At 38.3% G+C, this 19145-nt stretch overlaps 1 protein-coding gene across 1 annotated transcript in view; it reads right to left on the bottom strand.

Moving 5' to 3' along the window:
- The window catches only part of ADAMTS12 (ADAM metallopeptidase with thrombospondin type 1 motif 12), a 2672119-nt gene that overhangs the window by 694921 nt on the left and 1958053 nt on the right, over window positions 1-19145 (bottom strand). The window contains exon 14 of the mRNA XM_044085381.1: window positions 17350-17491. Within this exon, the coding sequence (XP_043941316.1) occupies window positions 17350-17491 (142 nt within the window). The remainder of the gene's footprint in view (window positions 1-17349; window positions 17492-19145) is intronic.

Here is a 19145-nt window from a genome sequence, read left to right on the forward strand (position 1 = left end):
ATTATTAATGCATTATTTGTTAATCTCAAGTCAAGGAGAACAGGGTGACATTTTATGTTATCCCTTTAAGAAAATGTTTGAACAAATTATGAATGGAATAGTTTGGTAATGTGATTTTTAATAACTACATTTTAAACAGGATATTGTTATATATATATCAGAGGTTCTGGAGAAGTCCCAATAGTAAGGAATGAATGCACTTGACCTCTAATTTTATTTATTTATTTATTTTTTTAATAAAGTGGGTTATTAATTAATTTTGCCTCCTTTGAGTTGTTTCTCCTTTGGATATCAACTTGTATGCTACACTGTTGCCCTTTAATGAGTTTTACCGAAGTGGAGCCTTTCATTTCTTTATAAGTTGTGGTGTGGCTTCATAATTTACACTCTTTGTAATTTGACTTAAAATTTTTGAAATTCATACCTGTCTTCTGTTATAAAAAAACAAGAAAAGAGATGTATAAATGGTAGCTGATTGTAAAGGAAACAGAAATGGTACCTATAGCCAATTCACCAAGGAGGGTTAAACATTAGGAAAACATTTTCAAATAACTTGAATATGATTATCAGGATTTTAGCTTCTTCAGACTAAAGATTTGAAATATAATTCTTAAGTATTATCCATTACCAATTATTAAAACAATTATCAAAGCTTTAAAATTCCAGTTTGGCAAAAACTCTAAGTGCAGTAAGTAGCAATGATTCTGCATAGACTGTATAAACAAATTTATTTTAAAATATTATTATTTTATTTTTAGTTTTTATTTGACTTTTCTCAAAGGATAGTCAGTTAAGATTTTTGTCATTTTGCTTAATATGTGTTATAATTATATGGAGTACTCTGTCAGCAATACTTGAGCAAATGTGTGTAACTGAGTTAATGATTTTTTGAGCTAGGCAACAGGATCTGAATTGCAGTAAGGCCTTGTTAAGTTTAATTCTGGTGGCTGCTAAAAAACTCAATTACCAGAAAACGGAAATCAAAACCTAAACCAACTATACTTGAAGTACTGAATATTGTAACAGAAATAAAAGAACAGGAAGTGGTATTTTTAGAAAAGGGTAGGAGCGAATTACATAGAAAAAAATGACATTGCAGGAACAATACATGCAGAAAAATATTTTGGAAGAGGAATAAGGTTTAAGAGAAGGCAGGAATTGAATAATTTATGTAATGTTGCTTAGATTATATACTGCATATACTGTTATATAGCCTATAATGTTCATAAATATGAACCTGTTAATATAGTTTTATTACTTTTATATCAATGTAAGTTTGCCTATGTCACAAGTGATAATGTAATTGAGGTGTTTAAAAAATATGTCATGTAATTAGATATTTCTGAAATCAGACCCCTGTGGTCTTCTTGCAAAAAATGATGATGATGATAATAGTCAGTGAGATGGGACAGTGTACTATCTACCCCCTTCCTGTTAGTACATGTGTCCCACAAGGATACATTCTTGGACCACTACTCTTTAATATTTTCACCAATACACTTTACTCCCCTTGTTCTCAGTCAAATATAGTCCAATACGCAGATGACTCTACAGTCATCACTATTGCAAATTCACCTTCTGAACTGCTTTCAACTACCCAGGCTTCCTTTAACTCACTAGAAGCATGGCCCACAAATAACCAGCTCATTCTTAACCCCACAAAAAAATTGCTACATTTTCTCTCTAAAACTAGTAACCACATCAAGACATCTTTTTCCATAATGTCCCTAAACTACAGTCCCATAAAAGTTGAATCAAGCACAAAACTACTTGGCATTGCCATTGACGATCAACTAAAATTTGATTTACACATTTACAACTGTATCAACAAAACCCATCGGAAGCTAGGACTCCTGTATAGGAACAACAAATTACTCACAACAGAAGTTAGAATTACTCTTACGCATGCGTACCGTCTACCATGTTTGACTTACTGTTCCCAAATGCTCACTAATCTAAATACATCCCTACTTACCAAACTAGAATCAACCTATCACAAGATAGCAATATCTGCTGCTCAACAAACATATAAATCCACCACTGTCTGTCCCTAAAATACCTAAACTGGCTAGAACTACCTCACCTGCTTCTTCGATCTCAGCTGCAAATCATTCATTCCATTCTATATCAGCCATCCTTCTGCCCTGCTCTAGCACCTCTAATCTCTAACTACTGCCCTACCAGGCATCTCCGAAGCTCAACCCAAGATCTGTTAAAGGTTCATAAACCCAATTCCAAGGCAGGCTGTAATGTATATAGCTATCAGCCCTCTATTGCATGGAACAAACTACCACTAGAAATAAGGATCCTTACTCATCCCAAACAATTTAAATTAGCTACCAAAGACTACTTTAAAAAACACTGGACCTGTCACTGTTCACAACCACATTGACCACGACCAACTCTCTGAAATGTATAACAATTAATCACCACCTAACATAATAACTTACTCCCCTTACTTCCTAATACATTCTCCTAAAGTATTGTTTATACTCTGTTTAGTATTGATAGATTGCCTAACCTACTGAAACTAAAACAATTAACTTCCTATGTGTTACACTTTTTATCTTTTTTGATTTGTATTGTTTAATCTTGCCAACTACTTTACCAGAATGGTAACCTTTTGTATATTGCTATGAGTGTAAAACTGTTATTAAATTGCTTTCTATATTGGAGCTTTTCTCCCCGGGCCTTCGCTGAAAAAGGTTTTTAGCTCAGTCGGACACTCCCGATAAACAAATGTAAAATAAATAAATAAATAATCATTGTTATTAGAACAATAATGCAAAATACCCTTGTGTCATGGCATGGAGATCCCAATACATGGGTCCAGTTTTCACTTAACAGTACTATCTAAAATGTCCATCCTTTATCAGCTTGAAATGCAGTACTGAATTTCCATAGATGATAGCTCAGGACCTGTGTTTGCATCATCAGATCCTACATAGCTGCTTTACTTCAAGATAAATGCCAACACACAGACACCTAGGTTCCTAGGTAGGTAGTGGGCTATCGGCCCTAGGGCCTATACAACCCTAGCCAAAAAGGTACCCTGGCTTTCGCCACCTAAGAAAATTATTTTCATGTGCCCCTGTCGAGTGGGTGAATTTCATATTTCCCATCCAATCATCAAGATTTTTCTTGAAGTGTGCTAATGAAGAGCTTTGTTTGATACAGATAGGTAGTTTGTTCCAGAGTATGGGAAGTCTCTGGGACTGGAATCTATCCCTCCAGCATGTTCTGTTTATTGTGGTAACAAGGTTTAGGTCCCTAGAGCGTGTAGCTCAGAGGGACTGGGATTTCTTTAAGTGGAGCATGTCCAACAGCTCTGGGTTTGACATAGCTTTGTATGTTGGGCAGAGATCACCTCAGAGTAGGTGATATGCGATGGAGTAAAGCTGGAGTTTTTTGTGATGGCCTGTGTAGGGCATCTATTTGAGGCCAGTAATCCTCATTGTGAGGTCCTTCTGCAGCCTTTCCAGTTGTTGTAGATGTCTTGTGAGGTACATACCAAAAGGGGGGGTTGTACTCTATTATGGGTCTAATGAGTAACGAGTACAGGGGAACAATGACCTCTTTTTTCCTGGATGAGAAACCTTTTGTGATGTGTGCCACATAGAAGGATTTCCTGACTACTGTGGCCGTGTGATTATCAAAAGAGAGACTACTGTCCACCTGTATCCCAAGGTCTCTTATCACACTTTCGGTGTTAAGTAGATTACCACCTATGTGGTAGCTCACGGGTACAGAGTTTTTACCAAAGGGGATGACAATGCACTTTTTGACATTGAGCTTGAGGCCATGGCTTTGACACCAGGCATCTGTCTCAGTGAGGCTCTTTTGTAGGATGTCCACATCATTAGGAGTTTCAATTATGGCTCCTAGTTTGCAGTCATTTGTGAACTTCATTAGCCAAAGACCTTCTATGTTAGCCTTTCCTTCAGAAATGTAGATACCAAGCAGGAGAGGACCCAGGACTGAACCCTGTGGTACTCCACTTGTCACTGGCCTGAAGTCGGATTTGGAGTTAGCTACTTTCACAGTGTGGGTTCTGTCAGTGAGCCAGTTGGCAACCTATCTTGTGATATAGGGATTTATACCTAGTTTAGTGAGTTTATCCAAAATTCCTGAGTGGGTGACGGTGTCAAAAGCCTCGGTGAGATCTAGATTGGCTGTGTGAACCATCATACCCTCATCTACGGCTTTGGTGACTGCTTCAAAAAAGTCTATCAGGTTTAGGAGACATGATCTGCCTTTTACAAACCCAAACTGGGTGGGGTCCAGAGTTTGGAGATTACCAATATCTTTGTTTATAAGTTCCATGATGATACGTTCCATGGCCTTGCAGACCAGGCTCATTAGGCTAATGGGGCGGTAGTTCCCAGGGTCCATGGTGGCTCCCCCTTTGTGGAGTGGGATAACTGTCGCTGTGCGCCATTCAGTGGGCACAACGCCTGAGGTGAGGCCATGATTTAACATGGTGCTTAGGTGGGGTGCCAGTTCATTCTTTAGTTCATGTAGAATGCAGCCTGGGATGTTGTCAGGTCCCATGGATGCTGTGTTCTTGGCTTTGGAGAGTGTGTTTTTTACCTGTGCAGCCATGATTACAGGAACTTTGCATTCGCCTGGTATAGAGATGAGCCCTTTAGGGGATGAGAGGGGGTAAAGTTACACTGAAACTATCTGCCAGGATGTTGACAATATCATTTGGTTCTGTATATTTAGTGCTATTGTGCTGTAACTCAGAGCAGATCTGAGTGTTGCCATTGAGATTCTTGACATAGCTATAGAATGCTTTGTGGTTGCCTTTAGAATCAATGGCAATTTTGTTTTCATAACTAGCTTTGGAGGATTTTATGAGGGATCTCAGCTTCTTACTGAGGCTGACCAGGGAGTTCTTCCAGTCATGAGATTTTACTCTTTTTTGCAACAGTTTCTTTCTTCTATTGTAGAGTTTGTTTATGGCAGGGGACCACCAGATTGCCTTCCTTTTTTTGGAGGATAGCATCATGGTTCTGTTAGGGGTGGTACTATCCATGCACTTGTGTAAGTGCTTATAAAGTGCATTTGTGTAGGATTCAGCAGTTGTACCTTTATTGTCCGTCTGCATGGGTGTTGTGAGGTTTGCCACTTCTGTCTTAAGAAGCGTGAAGTTGGCTTTGGAGAAATTTTTTATGGTGGTTTCCCTAATGGGGGGTGGTGGTGGGATCTGGATGTCTAGGCTGATTAGCTTGTGGTCGGATCTGACCAACAAGGAATTGACCTCTGGTGTGGAACACCGGTCACCCTTTGTGGTAATGACCAGGTCTAGGATATTGCTGCCCCTGGTGTGGGTGTGGATAAGTTGCTCCAAGGCACTAGAATTTATGAATTCCAGAAAACATTGAGCAAAAGAGTTGGTACATGAGTAGTTTTCCCAGTTAATGGTGGGATAGTCGAAATCGCCCATTATTAGGGTGTTGGGTTGCACCCTAATATTTTCCAGTGTATCAAGGAGTGAGGATAGGGAATCATGGGGCATGGTGGGGGATCTGTAGCAAGTTACAATTTGGATTGCGGTCTTGCCCAGAGTTAGTTGCACTTGGATAATCTCGGATGCATTATGCTGAGCAACTAACCTGGAGGAGTGGATATCCTTAATGAATATAGACATGCTTCCACCTTTAGTGTTTCTGTCCAGGTTAGGTGGCCAAAGCCTGGTAATGCAGGGGTGCTCTCTGGAGCCTTGAACCAGGTCTCTGTCACTGCACAGATGTCGATGTTCTCCATTTTAAGGCGTGCCTCAAGTGAATGCATTTTGAGGTTTAGACTTCTAGCACTGAGTAGCATTACCCTCCGATTTTGCTTGCTTGTACCTGTTATGGTGGTGAATTTGTCATTTGAACCTTACCTAAAAAAGGCACTACAGGGCTGGCAAGAGCCTTAGCCAGTATCCAGAATCCCAAGGGCAACAGGTGCAGGCCATCCCTGGAAAAGCATCATGGTCTGTCGATCATGTCATCCCAGGCAGATACTGGATGCCCTTAGAATGACACCAGAAGCTTAGCCAATTGTTGAAGTCAATCATTTTGTCCTTGTACTGTGGTACCATTCTGAGTGATGGCAGGATGCTACTGAGGGCTAGGGTCATACCTGCCTGGGCTACAAGATCGGAGAGCTCCTCCATGTCTCTTTTCATGTAGTCCAGGGAGGTACATCTCAGGTCATTCACACCAACATGAACAATGACAGAGTCATATTTGTACTTGTTGTGGAGTGACCTGAGTGCATGCGTTATGTGGTGGATCCTGGCACCTGACAGGCAGCTGACAGTAACTTTCTCCTTGTTTAGCCTGGTGAGTGGAACATCAGTATGCCTGACTATAGAGTCACCTATGTCTAGAGTGTTGGGTACGTTGTTATGCCTTATGGGCTATTGGTGAGTGGCACACTGAGTTTGTGGGCTATGTGTAATTTGGGTTGTGTTGGGGGGGTGGAGGTTGCATGCGTTTCTGCTTTTGAGGTCTCTATTGCTTGAGCAGATTTTTATTGAGAGCCTCCTCGAATGTGGGTGTGTGTTTTGTGTTGCTATGTGTGTGTTCTGGTGGTGTAGGTTTTGCGGGACTATGTGATGAGTGTGGTGTGGTGCAAGTGTTTATCTTCTCCTCTTGACTATCTAGTCTAGTCTTGGGTGAAGAGAGCTTTGCTTCCAGTTTGGCTATATAAGTGCATCTCTCACAGGTTGTAGTGTTGGGTGGTAGGAGAAGATGGTTGTCTGTATACATGAGGCAATTGCTGCATTGCCCCAAGATGCCCAGATTCATCAGGTAGACAAGAGAAAACACCAGGAGCTGACCCTTAGACATGCCCGGATAGGTGCTTATTTATTATGGATTAAAAACTGTTTTCCTCTAGACAAGTGAGGAAAGTCGAATGTTGTAGTAATTTGTAGCTTATGTAGTGCTTACAACGAGTTCTGAACAAGTGCTGAGCTCAAAGAAACAGATTTGAGTGCTAAAATGAAATACTGGCTAGTTCTAAGAGAAAATTTAAAGAGCAGACTTTATGGTGCCAATAATAGTTTAACCCTAGCTAAGCGGCAATGCATAAAATGTATTTTTTTTAATATAACAGTAGCAAATGAGCAAAATTATTTAAACAAATTAACCAATAAAAAGCTATAAACTGAGCCCTGTTCCAGCAGTCTTCAATCAAACAAGTTCTAACTGCACACTCCTACCACTAGGGTGCAGGGGAACCTTCTTCAAAAAAGATGGTTTGGATTAGTTCAAGTTATACAAACAAAACTAGATTCAGCAGGTCTGAATTTAGTCTGTGCTACAGCAAACAAGACGTACCAATTTCAGAAAGAAACAGTTCAAATAAGCAGGCACAATAAGCCTTTAACCAAAACCCCCAGCTCAGAAGGGCAGAATCTACCCTCTCCTCCCACAAGAGTGTAGACCACACCTTCTTAATATAAAATAACTACCAAAAGCCCAAGTGCTTAAACCAGAACTAATATATTCTTAGAATAACAGACACTAAGCCTTCAGTCAGCAACTCCCAACTTAGAAGGATGTGAGCTACCTGTCCTGCCACAACAGTGCAGACCACATACCTTCTTAATTTAAAACAACTGGTCTGAAGCCCAAGTGCTTCAACCAAAGGCTTAGAATAACAGTTACATTTAATCAGGCTACTAACAAGCAGTAATAAATGCAGCAGAATAAATGCAATAATGTAGGAAGAAACACAAATACAATAAAAGCAGATGAATAAAGTGAATTTTTATATATATAAGAATAGAAAATGAGCAAACTGATTTAAACAAATTACTGCAGTGGTGGTGCTGCGGTAGTGTTGTCTCCTCACAGTAAGACATTGCCCTGTTCAATTCTCAGCTAGAGCGTCTTCTGTGTGGAGACATGTGTGAATGGGCGTACCTTCGTTGAAGGTTGTGCATCAGGGCTGGCAACTCGGCACATAAAAATCTACTGCCAATCATTAGCAGACCGGAGTTCCCCTGTGGTGACCCCTTACCGGGAAAAGCTGAAAGACACAACAGCAACAACAACAACAACCAGTTCTCCTGTTCAATTCTCAGCTGGAGTACCTTCTGTGTGGAGTCTGCATGTCCTCCCCGCAGTCGAGTGGCCTCCGAATGACATGAGTGAATTGGTGTGCCTTCGCTGAAGTTTGGGTGTCGGGCAGGCAACTCGGCACCATAAAAATCGACTACCAATCATTAGCAGACCAGAGTTCCACTGTGGCGACCCATAACTGGGAAAAGCCGAAAAGACATACAAACCCAATTAACCAGTAAAAAGCTCAAAACTGAGCCCTGTTCCAGCAGTCTTCAATCAGACAAGTTCTAACTGCACTCTCCTGCCACTAAGGTGCAGGGGAACCTTGTCAAAAAAAGATGGCCTGGATTAGTGCTCAAGTTATACAAACAAAGTTAGATTCAGCAGGTATATCACTTCTATTTCATCACCTGCACTTTTCTTAAAACTATTAAATGTAATATGAAATATTTGGAAGGTAATGTTCACAAATAATGCATATAGGTATGGTTTTACATTGTATATTATCAGAGTACAGATTATTAAACTATATCCAACAATCTCTTCTTCTTTGAATAAGATGAGCTATTTATGATATATGATAACATTTACATTTACTATTCATGTTGTGTTTTTTTTTTTACAAATGTATGATTCAGTGAGTCTATTTCAGTTGCCCTAACTTCCGATTGACTGACACCCATTTGCCTGAGACCAAATGACCGAAATTTCATTTGATCGACACTTCATTTGACCGACACTTCATTTGACCGACAAGTATTATTGGCAAGTAAATGGGATATTCCCCCTTCCCCACTGTAGTGCAACCCTGGAGTTAGAATATATAGTTGGGGGGGTGTGGGGAGCACAGCCCCCACAATGGGGGGTGTGTGGGGTGAAGCTCTCCACTTACTTTTGTTTTACTAAGCAATATTAAACCAAAACCACACAATATAATAATGAAATTAAGTGGGGGGGCTTCACCCCCACACCCCCACACCCCCCTAACTATATATTCTAATACCAGGGTCGCACTACAGTGGAGAAGGGGGCATATCCCATTTACTTGCCAATAATACTTGTCGGTTAAATGAAGTGTCGGTCAAATGAAGTGTCGGGCAAATGGGTGTTGGTCAATCTGGAGTTAGGGCAAATGAAGTAGACTCAATTCAACATACGTCATCAGCCCTTAAACTAAATCAGCTTCTAATACAACTATCAATATTAGTCTGATGAACTTGGTGTCAGACCCCTTGGTAAGAAATGCATTAGCTTCTGAAGGGTACAAAGATGAACATTCATTTAAAAATGTAAGATAAGTAGCTGCTCTTTGTATATGACTAAGTAAAATCCATGAATAGCATGAGTATTGTACAGCATTAAGGAAATACACAGCGTAGCAAAGAGTTTCAGAAGATATGTCTTAACGACCAACCATGTCAAAATACTAAATATTTGCTTATTTCACACCAGCACACACACACACACACACACACACACACACACACACACACACACACACACACACACACACACACACACACACACACTGATATTGGGCACAATAAGTTGAAATGGTACTGGTTTCATAAACTGTCAAACATTTAAATCAGCTGAAGCTGTTTGACAAAACACTTATCAAAGCATGCCTAATTGCAATGACCACATTAAGCCCCGGTCCGTGAAACTCATGAGATAATGGAGAAATAAGATAAATCTTTTCAAACACATTAATAATAAAGCAATTCAGTAAAACAGGTTATATAACATAACTCATGAATAATAGATTTTTATGAGATGCTTTAATTTACCCTTGGTGATACTTTAGATTATAAACTTTTACAGTCTGATGAAATAACCTACATTTAACAGTCGGTATTATAAAGTTTTGTTTTCAGTATAATCAATATATCACCTGCACCTAATAATGTTTTTCCAGAGCTGTTGGCAAAATTATCAGGTAGGCTAGGACACAAATAATGTGTTTCTGTGATGAAATAACCAGTCAGCTTTTGCAAGATAAACTTTATATTTAGCAAAGTGCAAATTTTACAGCAGAATTCCAAAAGCATATTACCTTATATTTTCACGTAAGGCACACTAATGCCCTAATTCAGAAATTATTGCTCAACATTAATTCTAAGCTTTTCTTTAGAAAAAAATATAAATACAAATTAAGCAATGCGAAATCTATAGCAATATATGTAGTATAATTTCTTATAGAGGACTGCTACTGTAGAAATGTGCTAACCGGCTAAGTTAGTCTTCTCATTGTCAAAATGTGATGATTAGAAGGACACGTTGCACAGAAAGCCAGCATGCACTAAATCTCATCAAGTCTAAAATACTTATTTCTCTTTAATAATTATACAGTTATAAAAGTTATACAGAGACTTTTCCATACAACCTCATGGCATAGGTAAACAGGAGACTGATTAGAATTCGTAGAGTTATATGTGAGGCTTCGAAAAATACATGACTACTGAATCTCGTATGGGACTTTGTTGAGTAATAAAATTAACTGTTACCGCTTAGCGTAAAGTACGTATGTTCTGGGAAATTGTAATATGTAGGTATTTTGGCTTGGAGGCAATTTTAATACAACTTTTTTTAAATCACAGGCTGAAGCATTATTTCTAATTTACTTATTTAATTTTGTCTGTTGAAATAATGAAGATTGCTTGTACCTTGTTTCAAAAACTGAATATTTAATTGGATGACCATTATTAATTAATTGCACTTAATGAGGTTTATGTAGTATATAATCAGGTAATTGTATTATTGTGGATTTTTGACTCCTCTTGAATGAAAATGCTAAAGCAACAGGTAGATTACATTGTCACAACATAATTGTGCGTTTTTCAAAGTTTTTATTTTTCATGTGCATGATGTATTACAGCAAAAGCACAGCCTGTATGGGCTATGGAAATAAATTGTAACTGTCAATGTTCAATGTGTCTCTTTCTCTTATACATGTATACACCCATATACTCGCATACATACATGTTTACACAAGCGCGTGCACACACAAATGCGCAAATACACACATACGCACACATGCATGTGTGCACACACGCACACACACACACACACACACACACACACACACACACACACACACGCACACACACACACACACACACACACAGTTTCTCTCTCCATCATAGGTACATTCCCTAATCTGTGTCATCCTTAAATCTGGTTACATAGGATACTTTATTAGGTCTAACTAGCAAATACAGTGAAATAAGAATTTACCTGTTTTAATGGCTTAACTATCACTGAAGTAGTTTAAGAACATTTTTTTAGGGTTTTAAAGACCTAGATGATCCTCCTATACTAGAACAAGCTGTTGGACTTTAATGATTTACAGAAAGGTGGCCACATGTAGTGTTGTTCACCTATCTTGGGATCTACTATAAGTACTGTCCTGGTGCAATGTGTAAACCTGATAATGTGATAGATGATGGGCAATGCCTAAACTAGTGTCCAAATGACTAAGGCTAATATCGTTCCAGTCATTCATTCATTCATTATTGGATTACCCACTTAATGCAATTCAGGGTCATGGGGGGCCAAAGCTGATCCTTGTACTCATTGGGGTAAGTTAGCAGACCTAATCCTGAATAGGTTCCCATGCCAGTGCAGGATGCACACACACACACATGCACACATCACACACACACACACACACACACACACACACACACACACACACACACACACACACACACACACACCTGCAAGCAATTTAAAGGAATGGCAGTCTGTGCAAACGGCACGTCTATAGGATATGCAGAAGAATGAAGCACCTGTTGAAAATCCATGAGGCTGCATGAATATAATGCAAACTCTTAGCAGAAGACACCCTATTCAAGATCCAAAGTGAAGAATCAAGTGCTGTGATGTCACTGTGTCACCAATGATTGCTTCACGTTACAAATATTTCACAATAAAAATGTGGAAGTTGTAAGCTCTAACAGCTACTGAAGACTTACTAGAGATTGTCACGGGAAAATGAGTTTTTCATTTCTAAGTCATTGTCATGTAGCTGTCTCTCTTAGTTAGGTTTTTCATTTTCCACAAGTATACATTCTTCCTCATTTGGCATCTGCAAAGTTGTAAACTTGCAGTGCCACTATAAAGCATGACATTTGCAATGCCAAATGGAGAATATGGCATTTCTGCACAATGCTAGGACTTCACAAGCAAAATGTATCATTCAAGTGTGATTTGGTTAACAGAACACTGGATCTATAATAGCAGCAGTCTGAATATGTTCTCATTGAATATCAGTATATACAATTTTATTATGATAAAGTATTTGTTTTCCTCCTGGTTTCAGGACAGTCCCATGTCTTCTTTTACCTTTGTCATGCCTTACAAACTGGTTCTTCTATAGTAAGTGTAAAAACCAGTAGCATATCATGCTATTTATTTATCTGCCTTTGTTTATTGGGAAAGTCTGACACTTTTTAGTGGAAGTCAATGCCACATTACATACTTTTAAATGAACAGTAAAATGTATTATATAACCCTACAATACTATATCATATAAAGTGATAATAGCCTCAGCATCAAAAACAAACTGCATGCATACTCAAGCAATAACCAATAAACTCTGCGGATTTATCACCCAGTCAACTAAAACTGACCACCACTGTAAACCACTGAAAAAAAATATCAGGATATGGCTGATAATCCAAGAAACGCTGCTCCAATGTTAACAGTTCAATACTTTAATGGCAAGATACTTCACCAAGCACGTAGAACACAAAAATTCACATATAAATCCACAGATAATAAAGGTTGAGCGCTTTCATCTGCTACCACAGATTTCATCAGAACCTTGAATGATTCAAAAAACATAGTTTATATAGTGATTTAGGCGCCAAAAATAATTGAATGATTGTTAAATAATTAAACTTAATATCTCAATACATTGAAAGAATAAGAAATTCCTTTCTAATGAAAATATACTGTGAACAATAAGTTTGAGTTAGGTTAAAACCACATAATCTGCTAAGGAGTGCACGAGGCTTCCTAATATGTAAATGCATACTCTTTTAAAAGTACATGAGTGCTAAAAAACTTGATCAACTGTCAATATTTTTTGGATTCGTGGTGGTGCTTTTTTTCCTTGGTTACTTGTTGTGTTAACCACTGAAAAAAATACAATTTCTCCTTGTTCAGCAAAGGGTTGATCTTTTCCTAGAATCCCAACTATTCAAATTCCTAGTCCACCAGAACATATCTCACCTTGCAGGTAAACTAACTAGACAACTTTATTCCTGTAGCTCCAGTAACTACAACCACTCCGTCATCACACATTGCAGCCCCCTAAACAAAGTTATATGGATTACTACTTCAGTACACTGGGCCCAAAACTCTGGGAAAGTATTCCCCTAAAAATAAAAGACACCTCAGCTTACCCAAAATATTGGGCTCAACTGAAGCCTCCCCCACAAGCCAACTGTCCTTGCCTCTTATCCAACCATATCACCTACTCAGTTTCTTCTGTGAGTAAGTCTCTTCATGTTTCTCTTATAGCACACTGTATTGTGCCGGTGTTCAAGTCTCACTCAGATAATCTTTTGTTTAACATAATTTCTCCAGTCTTCCATCTACTCTCAAACTCTAACATTCTTTACTCTATTCAACTATTCTATCATTCTCACTTAGCACTCATCTGTAATTATCAGACTGACACCTCACTTTCTTAATGAGACTTTTCTAATTTTTTTTTTATAAATAATGTGCACTACAGCTATATGTATTGTTTATTTTTTGTTGGCTGATAATGGTATTTCACAATTGTACAATTTAATTGTACTCATACTATCTGTCATTAAATGGAATTCTGACTTTGAATGCCCTGGCTGAGATTGAAATTGGTCACTTGTGAACAATGCTCTAACTTGGGAGATAAATTTTAAATATATAAATAACACATTGTACCCACTGTACAGTATTTATAGCATATTACGTTCAGACATATCTATTGAACATATTATATGCAGCACATTAAATACACACATCAGTAGAGCTTTCAGCATTATTTTGCGATGCATGCATATAATCCTACAGCAATTTCAGCACACAGGCATCTGATAAGACATATGTATATTTTACCCATACAGCTAAGTTCATTTGAGATATGTAACTAGGGATTATTATAGGAAAAGACTACAAATGTTGGGAAATTCATTTGATAAGGATAATTGTTTGCATAAGCAGGGGACTTGACAATTGGGAAGATACAAGGGTAGGACTATTTAATTTATAGGCATGATTTTCTTGGAAATGTAAATTATACAAGGGATGAAGCTTAGCATAAAAGGTCTTAGTAATGAGGTTGTTACAAGTGCATGATCATTTTCTTCAGAGGTACATCTTCAAAGTGAGTTTAAATTATACATAAAAGGAGATATTTCTGAAATCTACTGGGCTTTCCACAATTTAGCAATTTTTACAGAATATATAAACCATCACGACTATAATTTTAAGAATATTAAAGGAGTATTAGGTGATGGGTTTATTGAGAGGTGTATATAGGGTTAGTAATTGGCTGGTGGCAGGGCATTTATCTGGGCTATAGAGAATATTGTGGGCAGTCTTAACACAAGGGCAACAATGGAAAATATCGTAACATACCAGTGGTTTTGCGTAACTCCCAGAATATTATGGCAAGTGAGACATTTTGATCATAATCATCATCATCATCATCATCATCATCATCATCAGCCCCCTTTTCCCCATTTTTCTACATGTGGTCGGGGTATCATGTTAACTGTTGCCAACTCTCTCGATTCAGTGCCACTCTCCTGCCTTCTTCAACACTCATGCCTGACTGTCGCAGATCTTCTTTCACACAATCCATCCACCTCTTTGCTGGATGCCCTCGCTTCCTCTTACCTTCTTCCTGTCTGTCCCAAATCTCCCTCACCAGATTGTCTTCTGCTTTTCTACACATGTGCCCATACCATCGTAATCTGTTTTCTTTGATCTTTTCTGCAATTGGAGCTACTTTGGCTTCTGCTCTTATGTCCTCATTTCTTCACCTGTCCCGCAGTGTGCATCCTACCACCTTTCTCAGGCACTTCATTTCCATCACCTCTAGCTTCTTCAACTGTTCTGCCTTTACTGCCCAGGTTTCTGTACCATACAGTAGTACTGGTCGTACCACTGTCTTGTAAACCTTACTTTTCAGCTTCTTTGGCATTCTTCTGTCATAGACTACACCTGATACTCTATGCCAGTTGGCTGCAGCCCCTCTGATTCTAGCTTTGACCTCTTCACTCAGACTACCCTTCTCCTCAACCACTCCTCCCAGATACTTGAAGCTGTTTACCTGTTCCACTATCTTCCCTTCTATCTCTGTTCTCAGCTTCTTCTGTTTTCCCCAATTTGCTGCCATCACCACCATCTTATCTGTGCTTAGTTTCATCCCATGTGTGCTTAGTTTCATCCCATGTGCCTTCAGATTTGCATTCGATTCTTGTATCCTTCGCTGAAGTTCTAGCCCAGAGTCTGCCTGTACTGCTACATCATCTGCATACAGCAGCTTTGCTTATCTGTCCCCTCCAACCTGTTTGCTAATGTATCACCAGTATAAACAGCAGTGGGCTCAGAGCTAAACCCTGATGGACACCCACTCCCACTGGGAACCCCTCTGTGAGGCCGAACACTGTTTGTACTTGAGTCACTGGGTACTTGTACATAGCCTGCACTAATTCTACCATTGTTTCCAGGACTTCAAACCACCACAGTGCTGCCCAGATCAGCTTTCTTGGGACCTTGTCATATGCTTTCTTCAAGTCTAGGAATGCCCAGTTGGACTCTCTCCTCATCTCTAGCTTCTTCTCAAGTATCTGCCTTAATGCAAATATTGGGTCAGTTGTGCTGCATCCTGATCTGAATCCAAGCTGATCATCTCCCATCTTACATTCTATTACTCTGCGTATCCGTTTATCAATCACTTTCTCCAGAACTTTCATGCAGTGTGGTAGGAGTTTGATCCCTCTGTACTGGCATTTTGATCATAAAATGCACTTTATAACTTACGCTCTAATTTTTACCCTCGGCTTTGTCTGTGGTTAGATGAAATTTACTGACATGAATAAAATTAGAATAAAATAGAAACCCTCCTCTCTAGTACTGGCTGATGAGAAATAATTAAGTCATAGTTAAAATGTGTACATTATTTCCAGAAACTCTTGATACAAGTCTCCTCCATTTTAAGAAATTTAGCAGAAACAGCACTCTTAAATGTTTGTGAAATGTTTGTTATTTTATAGGTGAAAAGAAAAGAATAAAACAGAGCATGCTGGAGAAATGACCCTTGTCCGGCACCTTCCATATTGAGTTGCATCCTTTTGAAACAATTACACCACTAATCAGATGCAAGTTGTTAGGTATTTGGAATACTAATATAGTTAAACAACTAGTTGCCTTTTTTATTAGCTATAGATACTCCAGTGTTTCTTTTTTCTCCAAGTTTCCATCATAGGAGAGTTGCTATTGTAAACTGATTGTGAATACAGTTTGAAAGGATATGTGCAGTGTGGACAGTGTCTGCACATTATGCAGTAGTTTCACTTTGGGGTAAACAACCATATCCCATCAGAACTATCCTTGGTTACCACAGCACTCGACCTCTTACCTGAAGAAACAAGGGCAACTCCAGAAGTAACCAGAAACAAATGCTCAAATCAGGGATGTGTTTTAAAATATTAGTACACGTAACTTGAAAAAAAAACTGACAGAATAAGCGAATGTGAACTAACATACATTTTCTGAAGAAAACAGTCTATATGTTTAACTACTGCCATTATTTATCAAGGGTAAACACCTTTTCACCCCCGACTATAAGTTTTAGGAGTAATTAGGAGGGGCAGAACAAACATTTGAGCCACTCACTCACTCACTGTTCCAGATCTACACTTACACATGGTCCAGGGTTCTTCATTATCGTCCATATGAAAGTAGACTCTTACTAAAGTGAATAATCCAATGTAGCAGTAGCTCCTTTGAGTGTAAGGAGTCTGTTATGCTTATACATTACTCAGCCATGTTCGCAGTTTAACATAAAATACTTCACTGTGTAGCTCTACAAGAATAGTGATCCAGCTTTTGACTTTTTATTATTCTGCACAGTACAGCACATTGCATTAACATTGTTTTAAGCACTTGCTCACTAGTTCACATAAGCCATTAGAGGCCACCAATATAATAAATGCAAATGTAAGCCTAATGTATATTAAATATGTTGGTAATAATTATGCTGTTGGATATTTGTACTTACCAGCTCCACATGTAACACTACATTCTGTCCAAGTACCATATTTCCAGATATAGTCCTGATTGTTTACTTCATGTTCTGCTTCAGTTACTTTTCTAATGGTGTATTCAAATCTGATGCCTGGGTTTGGTTCTTGAAACAGGAGCTGTAATGCATATAAAGACTGATGTATTAATAATGGCATTATTACAACAGCTTAAAATAAAATTAATAGAAAATACACATTTATAAACATATTAAGAAAACAGTAAGACAAATACTTCAGCAATGTGTGTTTTTCACTAAAGAGCTTATGTTTTAAAAGACAAATAGAGCAACACATCCAAATGTTTGAGGAAAGTATAGCAATTTCAAAGAATCTTGATCAGTATATACTGCAAGATATTTACAGTCCAGTGTATCATCATACTAGACATAATGCATACTTGACTCATAAATCAGACTAGTATATGTGGCACTCATATACAGATGCTTGTCTATTTTAATTCTGTGTGTGTTAAATCATGCTCAGAGTACATCGAACACTAGAATACAAGACAGCACTGTGCATGACTTGTTCTAAATTGTGCCTTTTGTGCTACATCTGTGAATGATTTATGTCTACTCACATTGTAGTTTAGGGTACATAGCATGGCAGCAGTACATACATTACAACAAACAGCACACAACACACTCAGTGGCTAACTTTATAGATGAGTTATGCATGCCCTTCATTCAAACAACACACAAAACACTCATAGTAAACAGTAAGGACCTGATATATTATACTCCCAGAAACTTTAATAGCACACCAGCTATTTGTTAGAGCTGAACAGAATTGTGTCTGTGCACTACAATACAGCAATGTTCACAATGCACTTGAATTGTGCAGCACTTTAAGACAGCACTGCACATTAAAATAGGACAACAGCACTGCATCTCAACAATACACACACTGCTCAAGAGTATAGGAAACAGTAATAAAAAAGCCACATCGAAGAGCAAAAATATGTACCACAAACATTATAGCGCACAAGAAAGAGGGGGCAGTTTTAGCCATTAGTGTAGGACAACAGTACAACAGCACTGTCTGCTTTGCATACTGATTGCACCAAACTTGGCAGCACAAGTGATTTGTCTCACGTTCCTTATCAAATATAAATAATCAACCCTGAGTTATGGGAGTAATCTCCTTTCCATATAATATATCACATTCTTCAGCATTTGATGTAACTAGTGTGTTATTCTTGCAATTCATTTCATTAACACTGCCCCTTAAATTTTTTCTTGAAGCTGAAAACTCTTGACATGACATCATGAAGGAAGACTATCCCCAAACTGTCTCACTACCTGCCTTAGTGTATAAGCTATTCTTTTTCCATGCTATGTGCAGCAATAAGGGGGTCTTACATTCTAGCAACACAATGTATCAGCTGTTTCTCACAAGTGAAACATTCAACCTTGAAAATGTACACATTTGATGGTCAATTAGTGGACCTACAGTGTAAATAAGTAGCAGCTCATCTAAAGAAGTACGGTGGATTTGATTACTCACAATGATTTTTTTGCTGTTTGCAATTTACTGCTAATACCTAATTTGACATAATTTTGTGGTGTGGCAATAAAGAAAAACAGAATCAACAGAGAAAGTCAAACACAAAAAAAATGGCATAATCTTTCTTTGGTTTTCAGACTCCTTGCAGCTTTAATATTGGAAATATGTCTGGAAATGAAATGAACTGCAAAATGCAAATGTATGAGAGTTCAACAATGTACGTTATCAAAGGATACATAACAACAACACTATGCAGCTTACAGCT

Source organism: Protopterus annectens, chromosome 1.part1, assembly GCF_019279795.1.
Source record: "Protopterus annectens isolate FY-2018-M chromosome 1.part1, PAN1.0, whole genome shotgun sequence".
Classification (NCBI taxonomy): Eukaryota; Metazoa; Chordata; order Ceratodontiformes; family Protopteridae; genus Protopterus; species Protopterus annectens.